Below are 23,327 nucleotides of genomic sequence, written 5' to 3' on the forward strand. Positions count from 1 at the left end.
GGAATGGTTCTTCTATGTAGCTGGGGATATCTATAAAAAATTTCAAATTGCTATTATAAAATGTTGCTAGTAATGAGTCAGCCTGCTTTATGTGCCCATTTTTTATTTATCCTTGTCTGCAGGTGGATGATCTTGTAATAGTGGGAGCTCTCCACTTTAAGTCTGTCTCTTGATACAAGTCATATAAATACCTAATTTTATTTAGTTAAATGAAACACATGGTGGGTGAAAGATTCACTATGGAATTAATTAGAAGTGTGATTTAAAAAAAACATTATGTTTTTTACTTTATACCATTTTTCTTAATTTAAATATAAAAAAAATACTCCAGTAAGTCCAAAACTCAGGATTATTTTGTGATTGAATAAGCTATAGCATTGACTTATCTAATCCTTAAAAAATAATAGTAGTGCCATAATATTTAGGCTGGGGCACCTGTGCTCATGTATATCTATCACAGGGAGATTATATAAACTTCCATATCTTAAAGCGTGGCTTCCAGACACCAATTCTGTGAGATGGAAAAATAAAAAACCCACAAAGAAAACAAAAACAAAAACAAAGATGCTACAACTAACTCAAAACTACATGATAGCTTTTATGACTGGAAGATGATTCTCCAAACCCCTGCTCATGGGAGGCCACGCTCTGACTCCAGGGAGAAAGGCCTCACACATGCATACACCTCTCAGAAAGCCACTGGCCTGCCGTACAGCCGTGTGCCCTGCATTTGATTCCTAGGGTCAAAGCCATGACTCTAAAATGAATTTGAGGTACTCAAATATAATTGCGTTTTCAATCGTTATAATGACATTAACTAATTATATTTACATGCTACTCTATGGTGGGAACTACAGTAGGAGCTTCAGTTTTTCTCAGTTAATCCTCACAGAGATCCTGTGACAGATGGAGGTGGTACAATTATCCTCATTATATAGAAGGGGTTTAGAGGCTAGAACTAAATTGTGGACATTGTAGAAAAATGCTTTCTGGCTTGTAACCCAGTGTTTCTCCATGTTCCTTTTTTTATAAGACCCAAGACCACCTGCTCAGAGACAGCATTGCCCACAGTGGGCTGGGCCCTCCGTATCTACCAATAATCAAGAATATACCCCTCTAAAGATTTTCTCATAGGCATGTCTGATTGAAGTATTCTCTCAGTTGAGATTCTCTTCACAGGTTTTCCACCTGTGTAAACTGGACGAAAACTAATCGGCATACTAGCGTTCCACATTTATTGAGCACTTAGTTTATGCCTGCATTCCAAAGCTCTTTGTTATTAAATATTAAAATATTTAATTCTTACAATGTTCTCTGAAGATTATTATTCCTATTATCACCTAAATAAATAGAATTTCAGCAGATGGAGAGCTTGAGCTGAGGCCGACACAGTGTAACAGTATAGTAGTATATGCTCGCCGTCTGACAGAGAATAACACATCTCTCACTCTCTTGGTCTTTTGCTCTCCCACTTCCATTTGCCCCTCCTCTCCCCATTCCCCCCCCCCCCCATGTGCTCATGGCTGACCATGAGCAGGGGTTTGGAGAATCATCTTCCAGTCATAAAAGCTATCATGTAGTTTTGAGTTAGTTGTAGCATCTTTGTTTTTGCTTTTGTTTTCTTTTTATTTTGTGGGTTTTATTTTTCCATCTCACAGAATTGGTGTCTGGAAGCCACGCTTTAAGATATGGAAGTTTATATAATCTCCCTGTGATAGATATACATGAGCACAGGTGCCCCAGCCTAAATATTATGGCACTACTATTATTTTTTAAGGATTAGATAAGTCAATGCTATAGCTTATTCAAGCACAAAAAATCCTGAGTTTTGGACTTACTGGAGTATTTTTTTATATTTAAATTAAGGAAAAAAATGGTATACTGCTACTATGCTCTTAACTCCCCATGACCTGAATAAACTTTATTATGCACACACATACACAAAAGAATAATGACACATGCTGGCCACTTGGCATAATATGGTAATAGCTTTTGGCCACCATGCAAAACAAACTAATACATTCTGGCCACTATGCACAGTAAGATGATATCATTGGCCATGGGACATAGCAGAGTAATATGCACTGATCATGAAACTCACCCAAGTACATACACAGGTGCTTCAAAATATGGTAGAGTATCATTATCATAATTAGAGGTGTGGTAGCACCTGTTCTTTAAGGTAACACATACTAACAAAATGTCAACAGTCAAACGTATACACCGGGGGACAGACAACCCGTTCACAGGACTCACTTAAAACATAGATATTTATATTACAATTAATAACAGTAGCAAAATTACAGTCATAAAGGATCAACGAATAGTGTTATAGTTGGGGTTACAACACCATGAGGAACTAAGTTAAAGTGTCACAGCACTCAGAAAGTTGAGAACCAGTGCTCTAGAGGAGGCTTGTGGTAATCAGTGAGTCAGCTGTTTCTTGTGGGCTGAAAGATAAAAAAGATTTACTACTTAATATCTGTGCGACACTGGGCAAGCTTCTTCCCCACTCTCTGCACAAGATATTTACCTATCAACTGAGGTTAACAGAAACAAATGCTTGTGTTTATGGTGTTGAAGAACAGAGTTAATAACTATCTTTGCTTTACTGTAACCAAGCTTTAGTGAAATGAGTCCTACCTGAAGACCCAGCTATACCACTCCTGGGCATATACCCAAAAGATTCTCCAACATATAACAAGGACACATGCTCCACTATGTTCGTAGCAGCCTTATTTATAACAGCCAGAAGTTTGTTAAAAAACAAACAAACAAACAAACAAACAAACAGATGTCCTTCAACAAAATAAAAGATTTAGGGGAAGAATTAAAGGAGCTGAAGAGGTTTGCAACCCCATAGGAAGAACAACAATATCAACCAACCAGACTCCCCTCATCTCCTGAAGCACCAGGGACTAAACCACCAACCAAGAAATACACGTGGGGGGACCCATGGCTCCAGCTGCATATATAGCAGAGGATGGCCTTATCTGGCATCAATGGGAACCTTGATCCTAAGGCTTGATGTCCCAGCATTGTTGAAGGCTAGTGTGGTGAGTAGGCAGTAGGTAGGAAGGTGGGGGAGCACCTTCATAGAAACAGAGGGAAAGGGGAAGGAGGACAAGGAGGTTGTTTGTGGAGGAAAAGGGGATAACATTTGGAATGTAAATAAATACAATAACCAATAAAAAAAGAAAAAAAAAAGAAACAAGGAAAAAATAAGACCAGAGAACCCACAGCACAGAAACATAGATGCACCTGCATAGCTAAAGTCATTCCTAGCCTGCTGCTTTAAAGAGCTCATCTTATTAGATGCTGGGAAATCATTTAACAAAATTCAACATTCCTTCATGTTAAAAGCCTGGGAAAGATCAGGGATTCAAGCCCATACCTAAACATGGTAAAAGCAATATATAGCAAACCAATAGCCAACCTCAAACTAAATGGAGGAAATTTGAAGCAATCCCACTAAAATCAGGGACTAGACAAGAATGCCCACTTGCTGCCTACCTATTCAGTATAGTACTGGAAGTCCTACCCAGAGCAATTAGACAGCAACAACAAAAATTGGTCCAAGAGATACAATTGGAAAGAAAGAAGTCAAAATATCACTATTAAGAAATGATATGTTAGTACACTTAAGTGACCCCAAAAATTACATCAGCAAACCCTACAGCTGATAACCAAGGTCAGCAAAGTGGATGGTTAAAAAATAAACTCAAACAATTCTGTAGCCTTCTTCTATTTAAAGGATAAAATGCTAAGAAAAAATTAAAGAAACACAATAGTCACAAACAATATAAAATACCTTGGTGTGACTCTAACCAAGCAAGTGAGAGATCTGTATGGCAATAACTTCATGTCTTTGAAAAGAGAAACTGAAGAAGATCTCAGAAGATGGAAATATCTCCCATGCCCATGGATAGGAAGTACCAACACAGTAAAAATGGCCATCTTGCCAAAAGCAACCTACAGATTTAATACAATCCCCATCAAAATTCCAACTCAATTCTTCATAGAGTTGGAAAGAGCAGTTTGTAAATTCATTTGGAATAATAAAAATACAGAATATTGAAAACTGTTCTCAACAATAAAAGAACTTCTGAGAGAATAACAAGGCCTGACCTCAAGCTGTATTACAGAGCACTAGTGATAAGAACTGCCTGGTATTGGTACAGAGACAGGCAGGTAGATCCATGGAATAGAACTGAAGATGCAGAAATGAACCCACACACCTATGCTCACTTGATCTTTGACAAAGGAGATAAAATCATCCAGAGGAAAAGAAATAGCATTTTAAACATATGGTGCTGGTTCAACTGGAGGTCAGCATGTAGAAGAATGCAAATTGATTCTTTCTTATCACCTTGTACCAAGCTCAAGTCCAAGTGGATCAAGGACCTTCACATAAAACCTGGTACACTGGTACACTAATAGAAGAGAAAGTGGGAAAGAACCTTGAATACCTAGGCACAGGGGAAATTTTCCTGAAGAGAAAACCATTAGCTAATGCTCTAATGCTCTAGGCCTCATAAAATTGCAAAGCTTTTGTAAGGCAAAGGACATTGTCATCAGGACAAAATGGCAACCAACATATTGGAAAAAGATCTTTACCAATCCTACATCTGATAGAGGGCTAATATCAAATGTAAACAAAGAACTTAAAGAGTTATATTCCAGAGAATCAAATAACCCTACTAAAAAATGGGGGACTTAACTAAACAAAAAATTGTCAAAAGAAGAATATCGAATAGCTGAGAAGCACCTAAAGAAATGTTCAACATTCTTGGTCATCATGGAAATGTAAATCAAAACAACCCTTAGATTCCACCTCACACCAGTCATAATGGCTAAGATAAGAAACTCAGGTGACAGTAGATTCTGGCAAGGATATGGAGAAAGGAGCACTCTGTTGGTGAGATTTAAGCTGATACAACAACTCTGGAAATCAGTCTGGTAGTTCCTCAGAAAATTGGACATAGTACTCCCTGAGGATCTAGCTATACCACTCCTGGGCATATATCCAAAAGATGCTCCAACATATAAAAAGGATACATGATCCACTATGTTCATAGCAGCCTTATTTATAATAGCTAAAAGTTGGGAAAGACCCAGATGTCCTTCAACAGAGGAATGGATACAGAAGATGTGGTATATTTACACAATGGAATACTACTTAATTATTAAAAATAATGACTTTATAAAATTTGTAGGCAAATTGATAGAACTAGAAAATATCATCTTGAATGAGGTAATCTAATCACAAAAGAACACAGTGGTATATACATGGAGCTCAAGAAGTTGGTAAAGTGTGGTCTTCTTAAAAGGGGAAACAAAATACTCACAGGAGGAAATTTTTCAATAAAAGAACAAAAGTAAAAGATTTCTTACAACTTCAAAGTCTCCACTGCACAGCATTTCTTTTTGTCTGAATGAGTGTAACATGTAATGCTGTTCTCACTGTTAGAGTGTCTGTGATATTCTGAAGCCAGAGAACAAACTCAGAGATAACAACAGTATGTTTTCTTCCTGTTCATTTTTACTCCTTTTTGCCGATGGCAAAATTTATTGTAAGTTTATTTTTAAATTTGACTATTGTACTAAAAGTACAAAGGAATAGAAATAAGACAAAGTATAAACATAATAAATAGACCAAAAATACACTGTTTTCAGGAGAGAGAGAACCACAGTTTTCTAAGCTGCATTCCCTAGAGCTAGAGAATATATTTCTAATGAGTTTTGAGTAATCACAGAAATTGAAAAACCTAACCTTGTAATGCCTGATATTGATCTAAACTGCTTAGCTATGTTTTGTATTAGACTACAAAACAGTGGTTTGTTAGTGACATGTAACAAAATATCATGTGCTACTCATATTTGGCCTTAGGCTTACATGTGTTGAAACCATAAAGCTCAGTGATTTTCAGTGTATTTGGACAACCAAACTTACTCTGTGAACACAAACCAAACGGAAAACCCTATTCCATTAAAAACATAAATTGCTAAGAGTTAAATATTTAACTGTTGGATAGAATATATAAAAGAGACTGAAAATAGAGTACTGATTTTCCCACCTAAGAAATGAAAAAGGAGTATTCAGAAACCACACAGGGAAGTTGTAAATTAGCTACATCCTGATCTACTTCATACATGCTGCATTATGTAATATGGAAGAAACAGGATCCTAGACCCCAACAAAGAGTTGCTTCATACTAAGAGTTCCAGGGAGGCAGACAAGCTGCCCGGTGTGATAAATTAGGGATATTTTAAGGGGACATAGAACTTTAGTGATTCATATTTTTTTAAAAAAGCATGGGTTGAATATCCTCAATTCAAAATATTAAATCCATGTGGGCAACACTTATGGATAGCATTTAGGATAGCCAAAAACTCTCCAAAGACAGCCCTGTGATATAAAGAGTGGGAGTGTACGAGGTAGAGACTATACTCGAACCCCAGATCTGTAATGACCCGACTTAGAACCTGATTCCTCCCTGAGCCCTTTTTACTCAACTCAGAAATAGAAATAACACACCAACCACAGAGACTGTGAGAATTACATTAGCTCATTTGTGTAGCATATTTAGAAAATTAATCATACCCAGTAAGCTACTGCTATCATTATTATTATCATCATCATCAGTATTATTTTACACACAAAACAGTATTTAATCTCCTAAAAAACTTCCCGGAGCTTTTAAGTGGCAATGTGAATGAGAAAGAGCTTTTTAAGAGTTTCTCAAACTCATTGTAGTTTTCTCATATACTAGAAATAAGATTTTTCAAAATAATGTCTAAAACGCTTTCTCTGCTTTAAAAGGTTAAGATTCTAGGCATTTTCAGAAATAGTTATGATATTTACATAAATAAAAATCAATGCTTATCCATACTTGAATCAAAATCAATTAAATTTTTTTCCATTTTCCCATTCCCAAGCCCACCCAAAAAGAACTCAATCTTTGATATTTTATCATGCACATTATTTGATACTTTAAAATAGTTTAAATTCATCTTGAGTTTATTTTAAGTCATTTCTAATTTAATCAGATTTGGTTGATTCTCAATAGAAAATGCTCAAGTTTGTAGTCTCAATAATAAAGATTTGAACATAGAAAGTTAAAGAGTAAATATTTTGAAATTCTTACATTTATGTTCTCACTAAAGCAAAATGTTACACAAACTTGATCCTCAATGTTTCCCTCTCAGCAAAAAAGAAACACGTGGTTCTCCCTGCTGCCTCCCTTTACATCTCTCTGTAAATCATTCACTGAGGCCGAGGATCCCTACCAGTGACCTCAGCAAGTCTTATGTCTGAGCTCAAAGCCCATCATCAGTTTAATGGGTATGTTTAGATTTCAGAGTCAGCATGGTCAATGTACAAGTTCTGATCGTGACAGCAAACCTGTATTTCCCCATCCTTGCTTCTGTGCCATGTCACTCCATATCTTCCTTCATTTTTCTTTCTTCTTCATTCTGTGCAACCAGCCTCCACCTCTTGAAGTTTTCCTGCTCACCTTCTTTCTTCGGTGACAAGATTTTTATCCTGCTCTATCTTCTTTGCCTGATTCGAAACCTATCTATGGATCTATTTTCTCTCTGCCTTTCATTTCTTAACTGCAAAGAATGCTGATGACCAGCATTCTATTCTGCTTCCTGTCCCTCATCACTTCCCTTCTCTGAACGGACATCATCCACTCTCCCTAGCACAAGCTCCTTCGTACCTTGATTTGGATGACAATCCCAGGTTCATCTTTCACCACTATCCATTTCCTGGATTCCAGGATCTCAATGGACCATACTAGTCCTGGGCTACACAGCAAAACCAAGGGGCAGCCCATATTACATGATGAAAACTTGTCATAAAAACAAGGTGTGAGATTTAGATTAGTAGAAAAGTACTTGCCTAGTATGTACAGGCAAATCAACCAAACAAACCATAATAATAGAGAAAAAGTAACATTACACATACACACACACACACACACACACACACACACACACAAGATCCTATGAGGCACACATCTATATGTACTTTCTGCCATGTCACCTGATCTCTGGCAAACACACAAACATCATAGCCCATACCAGCTCACAAATTATACCCAAATTCTCTTTTGGTATGGCTCTTCCCTCTTGGTTCCTCAACCTCTAAAATGTAGCTCTTCCTTCAAATGAGCACCTTTATATGCTGCAAGTCCCTTGAAAAGAAAGCTTGTCACCATTGTAGGTGGTCACTTTTCTTCTCCATGTCCTAGTACTTATATGTAAGATATAGTGTTGGTATAAAGTGGTATCTACTGATGATGGTTGAATGATTAATAAATGATAATAATGTTGATATGCCTCCTATATATTTTGCCTGACATACACTGAGCTATAGGTATGATTCTCATTACTAAAACAAACTGAAGAAATTTTGACCTTTAATCTCTGAACTTAGAATAGTGATTGTAGAAATGTCTGTGTTAAATATTAGTGAAAGCACACAAATACGCTAAATCTAATTCTATAATAAATAGAAGGGTTAGTAATTCTATTCTTTTGCTTTTATGTATTTACACTGAACATGTGCACCAGTACTGTTGAATGTAATGTCACTAGAACATTCCACATAGTGAGTAAATATGTTGTTATGAAGATGAATGGGTAGACATTAAAATAAGTTAGTTCCTTTCTTTGCTCCTTTAGAGTTGGTTTAAATATCATGATCAAGGAAGGGTGTGCTTTTTAGAGTCATCATCTTACTGGAACAGGACCACACATCTCCTCCCAACCCCAATCATGAGAAAATCTTCACCTCTGTTAACAAGAGCTAGAGTTGCTGGTGGAGGGCATGATCTTTAGTTCTGCCCAGCAGAGGGCTCAGGGACCACAATCCCTTGCCTTTTTGGTAAACAAACTCAGTGGGTAAGGACAAGTGTTGCAACAAACTCAAGCACCTGAATGTGGGTCATCTCACTAACCTGTTCTCACCTGCTCACTGGCACTTAATTCTGTTCTTACCAGCCACAGCTATCAGAGAACTCAGATGTACCCGTCGTGCAGCAGATAGGGAGAGGGCACAGGTGAGGAGTGTTATAATTTCTTGGAAATCGCCATCCCTTCTTGGTATTCCAGCAACAGAGATACACTCTAAACTGGCCAATTCTTCTGGGTGATAAAGGAACAGGAAAGCAAAAATGTTCACGAGCGAGCCATTCCTTCAACCTGAATGAAGGCAATTCTCCACAACGAATGGCTTAGTTTAGATTAAGGTAAATTCCTTGGTAATGTAAATTACTTTCTGAGAAAAGTATCTACCAGAAGAAGAGAAAACATGACATCCTGTTACACTATGAAACATCCTCAAGGCAGATCTGTGGCCCAGCGGAAGTGGTCATTTATCTAAAGTGGCAAACCAAACAACAAACTAGAGGTGTTCTTGGAAGGCTCAGGGTATATTACCGGTTCCTTTTTTCACACAAATGAATATACCAGCATTACCGCACGAAGGGGGTGGGGGGGGGGAAGAGAAGATAAAGACAGACACACAGACAGAGACAGACAGAGAGAGACAGAGAGATAGACAAAGACAGAGACAGAGAAACAGAAACAGAGACAGAGAGAGACATAAAGAGACAGAAAGAGACAGAGAGAGAGAAAGAGAGAGAGAAAGAGAAAGACAGAGACAGAGACACAGAGAGTTTGGTTGAGTTTTTGGTTTATTTTCTTTTTATGAAGCCCAAAGCTACAGAGCTGGAAGTACAACAAAGCACTCTGGTTAACACTGAGAAATATAAAATTACTGTCTTTCCTTTTCAAACTACACTAGAAAAATAAATAAAACGTCTGCATGGAACTTTATTCCAATGGTTAAGGAAACTCCTTTGCTTCTGAGTTAAGGGACAGAGAATGATTCCTGGAGAGCTTGGTGCTTTGTGATGGATAGATAACAAATCAGGAACTTGCTGTGAAGCAAGTGGTTTGAATCATGAACCATCACACAGTTTTAGACAAGGCAATAACAGAATTGTATACTGAAAAATCCGTACTGGCAGATTTTCAAAGCAGACCACATCCTAGTATGGAGAAGAGAGTTAAGGCTAAAACCCCACCCACTAGCCATGGAACCATTGGCAACTGTAACTATTGTGACAGGGTTTTCTAAGTGTAGAGTCCTTGGTAAGCCAAGCAAACCCCAGTGGAAGACCATAAATCCAAAAAAAATCTGGGTAAGACAAATTGGACTTTATCAGTTATGAAAAGTAAAAAGAAGAACACAAATTCGGATGGGTAGGAGGGGAAGTGCATCTGGGAAGAGTTGGGGCCAGCAAAACACATATGAAAATCTCAAAGAAATAGTAAAAACACAAACATTTTAAAATGAAAGAGACTACATGGGCTGAACTGAGGCCCCAACACATATGTAGCAGATGTGCAGCTCAGTCTCTACGTGGGTCCCTAAACAACTGGAGCAGGGGCTGCCTCTAAAGCTACTGCTGCTGGTGGAATCTGTTCCCCAACTGGGATGCCTTGTCTGGCCTCAGAGAGGCTGCACCTAATCCTGAAGAGATCTGATATCCAGGGGACCCCTCCCTCTCAGAGGAGAAAGGGCGGGAGTGGGGAGGGGCTCTATGTAGTAGGAACCGGGGGCCAGCAATCAGAATATAAAATGAATAAATAGATTAATAGAAAAGAAAATGGATTCCTTCTTTATGACTGAATTGTTCTACTACTCTTCACTTGTGATGGTGAAAACCCGTGTATTCTCCCATAAGTTAGAATTCATCTACTGCGTGTGAAAGCCCATTTTGATTAGTTTTAAAGTACTGAATTGTTCCACAAGCAGATAAAAGAGTCAAATATAGACCTTGCTCCCACTATTAGGAATCACACAAGAACACCAAGGTACTCAGTCATAGCATATATGCAGGGAACCTAGGTCAGGCTTGTAGAGGCTCTCTGATCTCTGCAAGACTCCGTGAGTCCCAGTCAGTTGATTTTGTGGGCTGTGTTCTTCTGATGCTCCTGAAGCCTCTGCTTCATCCAACCCTTCATCCCCATCCTCTATAGGATTCCCCATGAAGTCTTGACTTTGATTCCTAACACTTCATCAAAGGGCATAGTGTTCCCATTAAACTACACACCTGTAATTCCAGCACCCCAGAAGTGGGCACAGAGGATCAGAAGTTCAGAGGATATTTAGTAGAGTCTAGTACATAGTGACATCAAGGCCAGTCTGAGCTACAAAACATCCGTGTATCATTGCATGAAATCAAGGTAGGCCAAGCCGGCAATTTCAAAGTGGGAATGTTGGATGTTTTCAATTAAAATCTTCCAGCAAAGGGCAGTCCTGGGTCTTTAAGACGTCTATTTTGAACTTGGGCACTAAGTTTAGATCTCATTCTGTGTTTTCTGAGCTTTCTGAGGAGAGCAGGTGTCATCAAACACTAGAAGAGAAAAGCATGTGGTGAGTGTGAAATAGCACATTGTGGAATTTCATGCTGATGAACCACAGCACAGAATCAGGGTATTTTGTGGGTCACGTAATTATCCATAAAAGAATCCAAACCTTAAAAATGCTTCTACAAAAGATTATCTTTGTCACTCAGAAATCCATGACACCAGTTTCTATGGATATGTGGCCAAGGCTCACGTACTCAGTGGCTATAATCCAGTGGGAAGTTGGTGCCTGCCTTTCTCTCTTGTGGCTAATAAATCAAAATGAAATGCCCAAGTCATCAAAATGTGACATTAGTCGTATAGTTTGTATAATGTACCTTGAGATGTACAGTTACTATGATAATACACAAAGATTGTTCAGAAAGCTACTTACATTCATCTCCATTAAGGATCTTAGAAATTGTTTGAATGTACTAATTTCCTTCTAATACAAGTGGTGTTTAATTTCATGTCAATAACATGAAACATATTTTTTTTCCTCTCTGGAACTGATATTATATCTATAGAATTCAATTTATGTTGCTATATTACAATGTTACATTTCATGTTTTGATCAAAATGAAAGCAGTATTAAACATGGGCATCTAATTAGGTGGCAGCACATATACAGGACATAACTGTCCCTCCAGGAATTTGAATAGGATGTGTAGACCCTCCACTGACCTGGCCCATGATAGCCGAAATCATTATCTGATCTCTATAGAAATGACTCTAATGTCTGTGGGGTTCCTGCCACTGTTCTATTAAACCACTAAAAAAAAAAATCTTTCTCCCAATTTTCCTTAATTTGCCATTTTTTTCTCAATTTTTAATTTTCAGTAATAATACTTAATAAAGTCTCTTTTCACTTAGATCACTTCTAAAAAAACCCACATCATCAATTCTCATTCACACAAGACAATGAGCTTTGACCCACTGTCTCAAGTTATGATACTTGGAGTAATAATGTTCTCTCCAAGACCTGAAGACTATCCGACAAAACAGAAAAAACAAAAACATTAGTGCTAGGCATGAAAAATCTCTTTTTGAGTTGTTGGTCATAGCAGGCAAAGAGACTCCTCAAAGGGTGTAGGCAGGCTCTTGGTGTTTCCCTTGATCATCTTCCAGGACTTGAAGGTAAGGCCTGGATGTGAGTGAATGCCCTGCATCTTGGCATATTAAGTCCTTGCATCATTCAAACCTGGGCCACAAAAGTTCTCTTACTCTTAAACCTTATATCATCTTGACCAAGCCAAATTAAAATGGTTATTTTTTATGTTTGTGATTTTATAGATCAAGTTAGGTCCTTAGTCTCCTATGTCTCCCACTCAGCCCATCAACCACCCTCAAAATAATAAGGGCTTGTTATCATTTTATTCCCCAAACTGGTATGAATGCTATGGAGATTAGTATGCAAAATCTCAGTGGTTCTCTCATAAGACTCAGATAGTCACAAAATTAGTTGCTTGCATGACATATGTGAATATGCTAGGCACCAGCCCTGATTACATACTCATTCAGAACCCAAATGAGTAGCATTCTGATGGAGAAATGGCCATATATCTCACAGAAAAAAGGTTTCTTAGATATGCAGAAAGCCTGACTGATTTTAAATTGGAAATTACTCACAGCTAATGAGGGACTAAATATGAGTTCTGGCTCTATTATTTGGTTACTGGAATTTTTGCTTGTGTTTGTATGTTTGTTTATTTTGAAAAAAAGAGCAATGAAATTGTTCTGTGCACATATCCAAGAGAAAACTGACTCCCAGAACACACTCCTTTCAACCTTAGGAGTACGATGGTACCAGTTCTGTAGACTAGTCCCTTCAAGCAAAGCCACCAGCATGAGGAATGGTGCTCTGGGTTCAATGAGTACACTGTTCAGAGAAAGAGAGGCATTTTTTTCAATTATGTAGAGCCCATAGAAAACACAGGCTGCCAACACTAGAGGCAGTCTGGAAAACGCTCCACTGTTCTTTACAGTTGAATAGTATTCCACTGTTTGTATATACCACTTTTTTTCCATTATCCACTCATCAGACACTAGACATTAAGGATGTTGTCCTTGCTAGTGTAGTGAACATGGCTAAAGAATCTGTGGAGTAGAATGCTAAGTCTTTTGGGAATGTGCCAAGCAGTGGTATAGCTGGGCCATATGCAAGATTTACATTAGCGTTTAGGGGATTTCCCTCACTGATTTCCATATTCCAATGTGGTTGACATTTTGTTATCTCCTAACACTAAATGGATGGTTCCATTTTCCACATCTTCACTATGTTTGTTGTCCTTTTTCTCCCTCTTGATCTTTGCTAGTCTGACAGGGATAAGATGAAATATGAAAGTCATTTTAATATTCATTTCCCTAATTGCAAAACATGTCAAATACTCTTTAAAATATTTTTAGTCGTTTTATTTCTTTTTTTTAGATAGCCCATCCAAGATCACAAAATTTTAAGTAAATGGATGTAACTAGAAAGTGTTATATTGAGTGAGGTATCCCAGACCCGAAAGCCAAACACCAATGTTCTCTCTTATCTGTCTACCCTATTTCCAAGTCTTTAGATGTGAGTATAGAAGCTGGTCACACGACGGAAATCATAAAAATAAAAAGGGCTCATGGGGATAAGGAGGAGAAAACTAGGACACAGGTGATTTATAGTGGGAAATAGAAAAAAAATGGGATAAAGACGTTAATTGGAAAGAGGAAGGGGATAATACAGAGAGAGAATGGGAGGAGGATAAATAAAAATAAGGATGTTCGAAAAGGTCATAAGGAATCATCTTATGTTAATATAAAATAACTTATAATAATACATATACAGACAGACATAAACACATACACAAAAGCACATACAAACTCATAATAAGATAGCACTTGTGTGAATGTCCCCCTGCAAAAGCCACTATAATACCAAAAACAAACAAAAAGAAACCCACATGTTAGGCATGGGAAACCTGTTTCAGGTTAGGGAAGGCCAAGAGACTCTCAAAACAATATAGCTATCTGTTTTTACCCTTGGTTGCCTTCTAAACTTTAAGGTACTTCCTATTGCTAAAGATTCCTACCTGCTGGACATAAGATTTGGGGGAATTGAACTGGTACTTACCTGGAAGCTTCCTATTTTAGGGCTAGTTCTTATAATCTCTGAAGGTTATAAATAAGCTATGAAGGTAGAAAAGCAGTCACTACTCCCACCCAGGTGTAAAGTCCAAATCCGCAACAATGACCAACACAATAAACTATCCCAAAGGGCACAGTAGTGGTGCTTATTTTGGTGGTAACCAATGAGCTGTCTAATTTGATTTAAGAGCAGGTTAATAGGAGAGAAATCCTGAATGACAGTGTGAGCACAGTCTACTACAGGCACATCAGCAAGACAGTATAATTCCCAATAGCCGTCTAAGTCCTTATTCCTACTACTGACCATAGGTCTCATTCAGATAAAAGGTTCTATTTGTAGTAGATGGAGATAACCACAGAAATCTAAAACTCGCAAAATGAAAAGCAACTGACTATGAGGTTCCCACCTTTAGTTGGTACTCTAAGACCTTTCCCCATACATAAAGCTCGGGAAACTTTCCAGAAAATAGGAAGAAAAATTGTAAAAAAATCACATGACCATGATGTCTGTCATAACATAATGGTTTATGCATACATGGGAAGGTACACTCATCATATATCAACAAAATAGTTACCTCAACAGATCCATATAATCATAACACTAGTTGACACACTAATGTAGATGCTCTCCCCATAGATGAAGAAATAGAAGCAGTTAATGGCTTCTGTGAGAGTAAAAATCAGTCTTTTACAGAGATAAGCCCCCGATAAGTCATTTAATTCCAGTGAACAGCCTTAAACACACATACATATGAGTAACACTAAATGAACTCAACGGTTTCTCAAATATGCTTATGCATAAAATTCTCAGTAAACAACAACAACAACAATAACAACAACAACAAACCTTCAAATGCAAGTAAGAGCAAGTTTTTAGGTCCAGACACCATTATTTATATCCTAGGCCCTATAGGCCACATAAGGAAATAAGGCGTCCTTCTTATCTGACTGCCTGATTGTGGGCCCAAGCAAGGGGAGCAAAAGTAGACAAAGTAGTAAGTAGATGCTTCAAAGGGTTACTTGAAGTCTGGAATTACACTAACGAACACAGATACATTTACTGTTTATCATATATTAGCCACAAGCTCCTAAGCCCTAGGATATTGGTTTAGAGATCAAAAGCAATCACATTTTAAATTTGAATTTTAAACAAGAAAATCTGATGGGCAATTTAGGGGTAAGAAAAAAAAAAAGACTGACAATCAATAGGTTATTTATATTACTCAGAATCATAGTTATATAAAAAAAATCTTACAACTTGAATCCAACCTTAGGAGTAACCAGACTGCCCAGGGACCAGCTTTGGTGCTGAAGTAAATGTAACCCCCAAAGCAATGGCAAGAAAACCACTACAGTTGATGTGCAAAGCCTGGCTCTCATCTCCCCTCCCACGCTTCATTTCCTCAATGTCAAATACAGATATTCTTTACCTTCCAATTTCCAGCCACCAATCTAATTTCCTAATTAATGAGAATGCTGAAGCTACCCACAAACTTCTCAGAAGATGTCTTTAAGGCTGTGCATCCTGCCACATGGATAACAATGGGCACCAGAAAATCACAAGGATCTGCTTCCGAGGGTTTCCTTCGGAGGTTGCTTTCCACCTCCCTCTCATCTGACCACAAATCAGAGCTGCTTCCTGTGGCAGCTGTAGTAGGAACAGAAGCAAGAGGCAGCCGTTCATTCCGAGGAAAGTGCAGAAAAAAAGGAGAGCCTCCCATTTTCCCATATATCCCATCGTGTTTAGGCTTGTAAAGGGAAAAGATGGCCTTGGAGATGATAGAGATGATTACTTCCAGTTTCTTCCCTCCTTGGCTTAAATTCTGCATGTTCAGTCCCCTCTCCTCGTGTCAGATTGCAAAGAACCCTCTATGCCAGGGGTTCTCAACCTATGGGTCACAGCCCCTTTGTGGAGGTCAAACAACCCCTTAGTTATATTTCACGTGTACTTACTGATAAAGGCATGTCTCGTCAGTTAACCACTCTGTTCTTACTCTCCACTAATCAATATGGCATCTACAACGTTAGTCCTCCTTGCAGTTCCTACTACTACTAAAAAAAAAAAAAAAAAAAAAAAATAAGTTTGGAGGCCTAGATCGATGATCACTCTGTGAATCTTTTCTTCATTCACCTTTGAGATGAGCTCTGTCTCTATAACATTCCAGGCTGATATATTTGAATTCATGTGCAAGAATACGTCTGCTCCTTGAGCACAGTTCAAGCCATTGATGTCTTTCCTTTCAGTGACCAAAGCAATTAGACTCTGGTAAGCGATGATGCTAACTAGACTCCTTAAAAGGTGAAGACAACAAGTAGCAGAGTGGCCCATTCCATCAAGACAGAACACTCATAGAGCTTTGCTGCACAAGGTACCTGTCCCCAGTGCTGCAGTTAGGGGGACAGTTAACAATGTAACTGAATTGCAGTATTTTTATTTTGTCATGGCACCTGGCATTCGAAATTTAGATTGGCCAGAGATCATCATGGTGGTGACTAACAAGAAACCTCCCTTCTCTGAGAAATCACATGCATATTATATGGTACAAAAATGAGAAAAGGCACAGTAATGGAAATGATATGTCTTTCATATGGTCTTTTTAGATACCATAAAAATGGAATTCTGCAAATGGTAGGTTGTGGGATGGCTCAGTAGGTTAAAGAATGTGCCTTCCTTTGATTTTTGCAGATAATGGGATGAAATTAGAGCTATGTGTAAGCTTTTCAAATACATGGCTTGGACTGAACCCAGAGCAGAATTTTCTAGCATAAACCACACTAGAGTGATCAAGTCAGGAGAGATGCAAACTAGGTCTGTCTGACACTGGGCCTACCTGTGAAGGTGCAGAACACTTGTTTAAGTCAGTTTAGTGGCCCTGTCTTTGGCCAGGCTACATTTAACACCAGCTCTGCTGCGGTTTTCTCACTCTGGCTTTAGTCCCCCATCAAGAAGCCCATTTCTGACCCTCCAGAGTATCTAGTGCTCACAGGGGAAGTGATCCAGGCTCTCCCCAGTAAATCAACCTGCCCATAGATTTCCATACATACAGAGGCAACCGTTTCCTCTCCCTGAAGCAGGGAAGAGCTGGACTTTTAAGTATTTCAGCTTGCTTTGGATCCTCCTGATGGAAGGATTTAGGTCAGGAGTCCTTGTAGAAGGGAAACCCGCAGTGTGGTGGGATTGACAAAGCCATCACATCTTGAAACTGCAGCTATAGGCCAGGGCTTAACACAGGCAAGGCTAACTGCTCTACCACTGAGTCACACCTATGATCCAGATTCATTTGTCAGTTTCCTCTAGATCTTTTTTGAGACATGGGCTCTTCTAATCAGGGCTAGCCTCCAACCAACTATGTAGCTTAAACGTCTGGCATTTCTGCCTCCGTTTCCCAAGCACAGATTACAGATATTTGCTTCCTGGCCCACAAGATACTAAAATGTATTTGGTTTAAGCCAAGCATGATGGCTCCCACCATTAATCTCAGCACACAGGAAGCAGAGGTATCTCTGTGTTCCAGGCTATGAGGTGAGACCTCGCTTACAAAGAAACAAGAAACAGTATTCTTGTGAAAGCCAAGTTACCTAGGGTTTGTGAGAGAACCTTTACCTCATCCTACCCTTTTTTATTCAGGTGCTTGAACAGGTGCCTCCTCTTAATTCTAGACAACACACTGGCATTGTGGTGTCTTGGCTTTTCAGATACAAATGTCCCTTCACCCATTGACTTCATGCTGTGCAAAGCAATGACTTAGTGCCCTCATGTCCTCTCCCCAACATACACTAGAATATTCTTTCCCAGCCCCCTTGACAGTTACACCATAATTTGGTGTAATAAATACTTACTGTTTAAAAAGAGAAGAAAAAGCTGCCTCTGAACTCCATGAAATGAACTCTCTCTCCCTGCACTGCTCTTAAGTAGCCTCTCTTTCCAGTGCCGTTCTTGTGAGAGTTGGGCATATCCTATCTCTAAACCATTCTGTCCAGCTTTGCTCTGATGCATTGCTTTTTTTCCAGCCCTCAGTTAGATGTCACTTTCAAACAAGGCTGCTTCTTTCTACAAACCTTGCTTTCATTGTTTGGGATTAAGAGTATACTAATGCTCTATTCCAACCAGATCATATCATAGACCAGGGCATGTCTGCATTCCAAATGGCTCACACAGACCTACAAAGGTCTTTGGATGTGATCCCTTGCTAGAGCAGCAATGTTGCTGGGTTATAGCTCCTCTACAACCTCCAAACCTGATGACCTGAGCTTGATCCACAGGTCCCACTTGATGGAAAGAGAACCAACTCCCAAAAGCTGTCTTTTGGTTGCCTCAAGTACACCAGAGCAAATGCTCTCCATACACATATACAAATAAAAATAAGTAATTAATTGTAATTACAAACACTGGGACTTTTGAAAAAATGATATAGATAGCAAATGATAACATCTGAAGGATCCCAGAATTATCTAAATTAATAAGAATAATGTAACCTGCCTGAGTAAGAATAGGCTCACCTTTGCTTCAGTAACAAAAGCATTAATTATACAATCATAATGACACCCCCAAATCTTGGTGGCTTAAAAAAAAGAAAGATTCACTTCTCTTTCATGAAAATATTCTAACGGACTTTGTTCCTTTTCACAACTCAAGAACCCAGGGAAATGGAAAAGCCAACATCGCAGGAATTTACCAGTTGTCACGCCAAAGAGGATGAAAGCAGTCTTGGGTCAAATGGCATAGCCTGGAGGTGACAGAGACTCACTGTTCCCAGGAGTGTGTCCAAATCTAGTCACATAGTCCCATTCCGCAGTAAGAAAGCTGAGAAGTAGAATCCCACCATGTTGCCAGGAGTCAAGAGCTGGAAATATTTGGTAAACAGTACTGATGACTTCCACATGAACCTGCCTGTACCCCAAATTTAAAAAGAACATCACACTTTCAACACTCAGTTGAATTGGGTGTTACTTAACCATGGTTATCTGCTTCTTTGATTCAAATGAATAGCATATATGTTTTTAGATGATCTGAGAGTCTGCATGGCGTATGGGAGAAGGAGATCTCACCTGAATCTAAATGTGCACAACTCTACATTCATTATATTCCCAAAATCTTTGAGGAAGATACAGATGAGTTCCATTTTTAATGAAGTCTATTGGGGAAAATATTCTAGAATTATGAATCATAGGGGATTTTTGTTTGCTTGTTTTTTTTTTTTTTCCTTTTTTCTCTTCTTTCTTTTTCTTAGGTTAGGCATTGAAGGAAAGGTGAGGGAAAAGATTAATTTAAAAAGTCAAGAAATGATATCTAGGTCTCCTAGGTTAATGATTAAGCTGCCTAACTGTTATGTAACTCCAAGGAGTCCTTTTGACCATGAAGCTTAAATACTTCTACCTAGAAAGATCAATTATTTCATCTATAACTCTTTTAGCCTCCAGGAAAGCAAGCGCTTGGTAACATGGGTAATACAGACATGAAGGATAAAAAACATAACTCTTGACCTCATAAATCATTTGTTGCTCATGAGAGAGTTGCCTGCTTCTAAACAGCAGAGCTGTTAATAAAAATATGGAATAACAAAAATTCCCCAAACTTCATTGATCCATTATGTATACTGGTATATGAGATGCAAAGGGGGCTGGGTTACTATTAAGATAAACAGAAGGAAATGCAGAGAACATGAAAGATAGAGGAACTAACCACTCAATATTAGACAAAGAGGATTCCTAACCACCCCTGCATCTGGAATGGGCATTGTATAGTGAAATACATGCACAAGTATTAGCATAGGTCATTCAGATCTGTCACTTATGACTAATTGACACGGAGCTGAAGAGCCATATTTGCTTTGCTAGCTGGCATGACTTTAGGATTGGCTTCCTAGCTATACAACTTAGAATATTTGGTATAGATTTAAATAATGAAAGTGTCCAGATAATAAAATTTATATTGCAACATCAATAGATAGCCCTGACAATGTTTTCTATATGTTCATGCTGAGAAGAATATTTTTGGTACTTTTAATTTCAGGAAAACCATTGGTTTCCAAGGACATGGTATATCCCCTGTTCTTCTTCTTAGCTGTTTTTATTGGAATCAGCGAATAAACTTTTGAAATACAAAGGACTCTTTCAAAGATACAAAGGAAATGTGCAAGAAGTTATGAAGAAAATAAGAAATAATTTCTAAATTGAACAGTTTGTTTTATTATTAACAAGAACAATAAAGTAAGTCACACAGTTCATAAGTCCTCCCAAATGAGACATCTGTGTGGCTCTCTTCTTTTAAAAGAAACTTATCTTATAAACATGTCAGCCATGTTCCGAATAAAAAGAAGGTTTCACACTACATGGGAATGTGATTATTTGTTCTCCAAGATGTCCAAATTTCAGTGCTATTTTAAAGTGTTTTTTAGTCTCACCAGACGAAAGTTTTCCTTCAGCCGCAGAGGAACAAAGGTCCACACAGCTGCTCTTCATGATGGTAATTGCTTATTCTACTAAATCCAAAATTAGGCCTCAGACACTAGTGTTGAATCTAAATCTTATCCTCCAGTGAGCATAATCCATTATATTGTAACCTTTGTCACCACAGACCATCCTCATAGCCTGGTCATCTAGATCTTTAATGAGTTGTGACACTTAAGTGATTTTAAGGAGACAGTAGGGGCTCAGTTCTGACTAGTTCTTAACCTCACAGTAAAAATAAAGCACATTCTCCTTTTGTGGCAAAATTAAAGAAGAGAAAACAGAAAGGAGAAGGGCGTATCCAGTAGCCCAGGAAACCAGATGCCAACAGGGAATTGGTGAAATTTCTTTTTCCATGTTTCTGTCCAAGAAGCAGTGTGAGGGCTTTCATCCCACTCCTGAGCTGTCAGATCTCCCCACTCCGGCTCTCCCTCTGAACACTCCTGACTCTCTGCGAAGTGCTTTTCAAGGTTCGGCGGTTCTCTCCGACTCTTGGCTCTGCTCATGGTAGCAATGGGTTGGAACAGCACAGCACACCAAGGCTCAGCATTAACACACTCCCTGTCTTCACAGCTCCACAGATGGAAAGGGACGAATAGAAGGAACATGGCCTTTAGTGCCATACAGCTCCACCACTTGGTAGCATGCTAAGACCAAATAACGTTTGATTTTGTGAAAATCTCACTGTACTCAGCTATAGCCTGAAGGACAACAATAACTAAAAGCTCCTGCTGTAATAATTAGTATAATCATGTTTTATAATTTCGGAAGAGGTGACCTGATAAAGCTGATATTATGTTGAGATTTTACATAAGATTTTATTTTAAAAATCATGTTGACTTTTAAAAATCTCACCTTTAAAGACTGCTACCATTTCAGATTGGAGTTTCAAGTTTTCTTATATACTACTCAGACAGGGCCTCTCTTGAGGCAGCAACTCAACTCTATCCAGTGTCGTTTTCCAATGTGCATTTTCTATGAGTCAATAAAATATGTCTATCCACTGGTCTAAAACCCACACATAAAGCTAATTACATTATGGCCATTTCTACCTCTCATATTTCTTTACTGGATACTAAATTAGTCAGAGTTCTCTGGAATACCATAATTTATGTAATAAATCTCTCTCTCTCTCTCTCTCTCTCTCTCTCTCTCTCTCTCTCTCTCTCTCTCCCCTCACGCACACACACACATGCACACACACACACACACACGTGTGTGTGTGCACGCATGTGTGTGATTTATTAGAATCACTTACTGACTATGGTCCACCTAATTCAACAGGGGCAGGCTACGACTAGAAAGTCAAAGAACCCAAAAGTTTCTCACTTCACAAATCTAGATGTCTCATATGATCTGTAATAAATGATAGAATCCCAAAGAAATAGAATCTAATACCAGTGAAGGAATGAACTTGCTAGGAAGGCCAAAACAAAGGGCAGAGAGCAAAAACTTCCCTCTTCTATGTCCTTATACAGGCTTCCAACAGAAGGCATAACCCAGGTTAAAGGTGTGTCTCCTGCCTCAAGATCAAAGGACTGTGTCTTCCTTCCTCAAAGATCAGGTCTAGAATCAGATTCATCCACTCAACTAAGCAAAAAATATCTCACAAGTATGACTCCCATTTCTAGATTGTAGTTCATTCCAGATGCAGTTGAGTTGACAACAAAGAATAGCCACTACAGATATATAGACATGAGAATTAGCAAGGAGATGAAGAGTTTCTCTACCTACCTTTATCATAAGGTGTACGAATATGCAAAGCATGAGCTTGGGATAACAGAGAAGAGAAATAGCTAATCCAAGAGCAAAGAGAAATAGACTGTGATGTCATCCCCATCTTTCTCCAATCTGTCCTCCTATGTAAATTTTGCCTCAGTGGATCTGGATTCTTAACAATCCATTAACCCATCTGTTTTCTTCTTTGACTTCCTTAAAAGTCACTGCCACTTTGTCCTACCAGCCACTCAGCCTAGCCAAGGACTATGGTTACCTCAGAGACCCCTATCTAGACTGATTTTGTTCACAACATGTATTCAAAACAGGATATTCACTTAGCTGTTTATTGGGCCTATTGACATAAATGTGTCTAAATGTTAAAAAGAGATAAATGTGATACTTGCACTTAACGTACTATTCCAGAGATCTAGACATGAAAAACAGACATGAGCTGAATAGTCTCTCTACCCACCTTCATCACAGAAAATAAAAAGATGATACATTATTAACATCCTACTTTTTTTTTTGGAGAACAAATCAAAATATCAGTCAAAATAACACTTAAAGCATGGCCCGACTTCTCAACCCAATCCAAACACAGAATCTAAACA

At 38.5% G+C, this 23,327-nt stretch overlaps 1 protein-coding gene across 7 annotated transcripts in view; it reads right to left on the bottom strand.

Moving 5' to 3' along the window:
- The window catches only part of SUGCT (succinyl-CoA:glutarate-CoA transferase), a 714,452-nt gene that overhangs the window by 223,842 nt on the left and 467,283 nt on the right, over positions 1–23,327 (bottom strand). The window contains exon 13 of one of the 7 annotated variants that reach the window (XM_080918402.1): positions 2,345–2,450. The exons of the other annotated variants lie outside the window; for them this stretch is intronic. Coding sequence (XP_080774528.1) covers positions 2,433–2,450 — 18 coding nt within the window. The 3' untranslated portion in view covers positions 2,345–2,432. Of the gene's footprint in view, positions 1–2,344; positions 2,451–23,327 lie in introns of those variants that run through there. 7 annotated transcript variants of the gene reach the window in all.

Source organism: Micromys minutus (assembly GCF_963924665.1).
Source record: "Micromys minutus genome assembly, chromosome: 6".
In the NCBI taxonomy this organism is placed as follows: domain Eukaryota; kingdom Metazoa; phylum Chordata; class Mammalia; order Rodentia; family Muridae; genus Micromys; species Micromys minutus.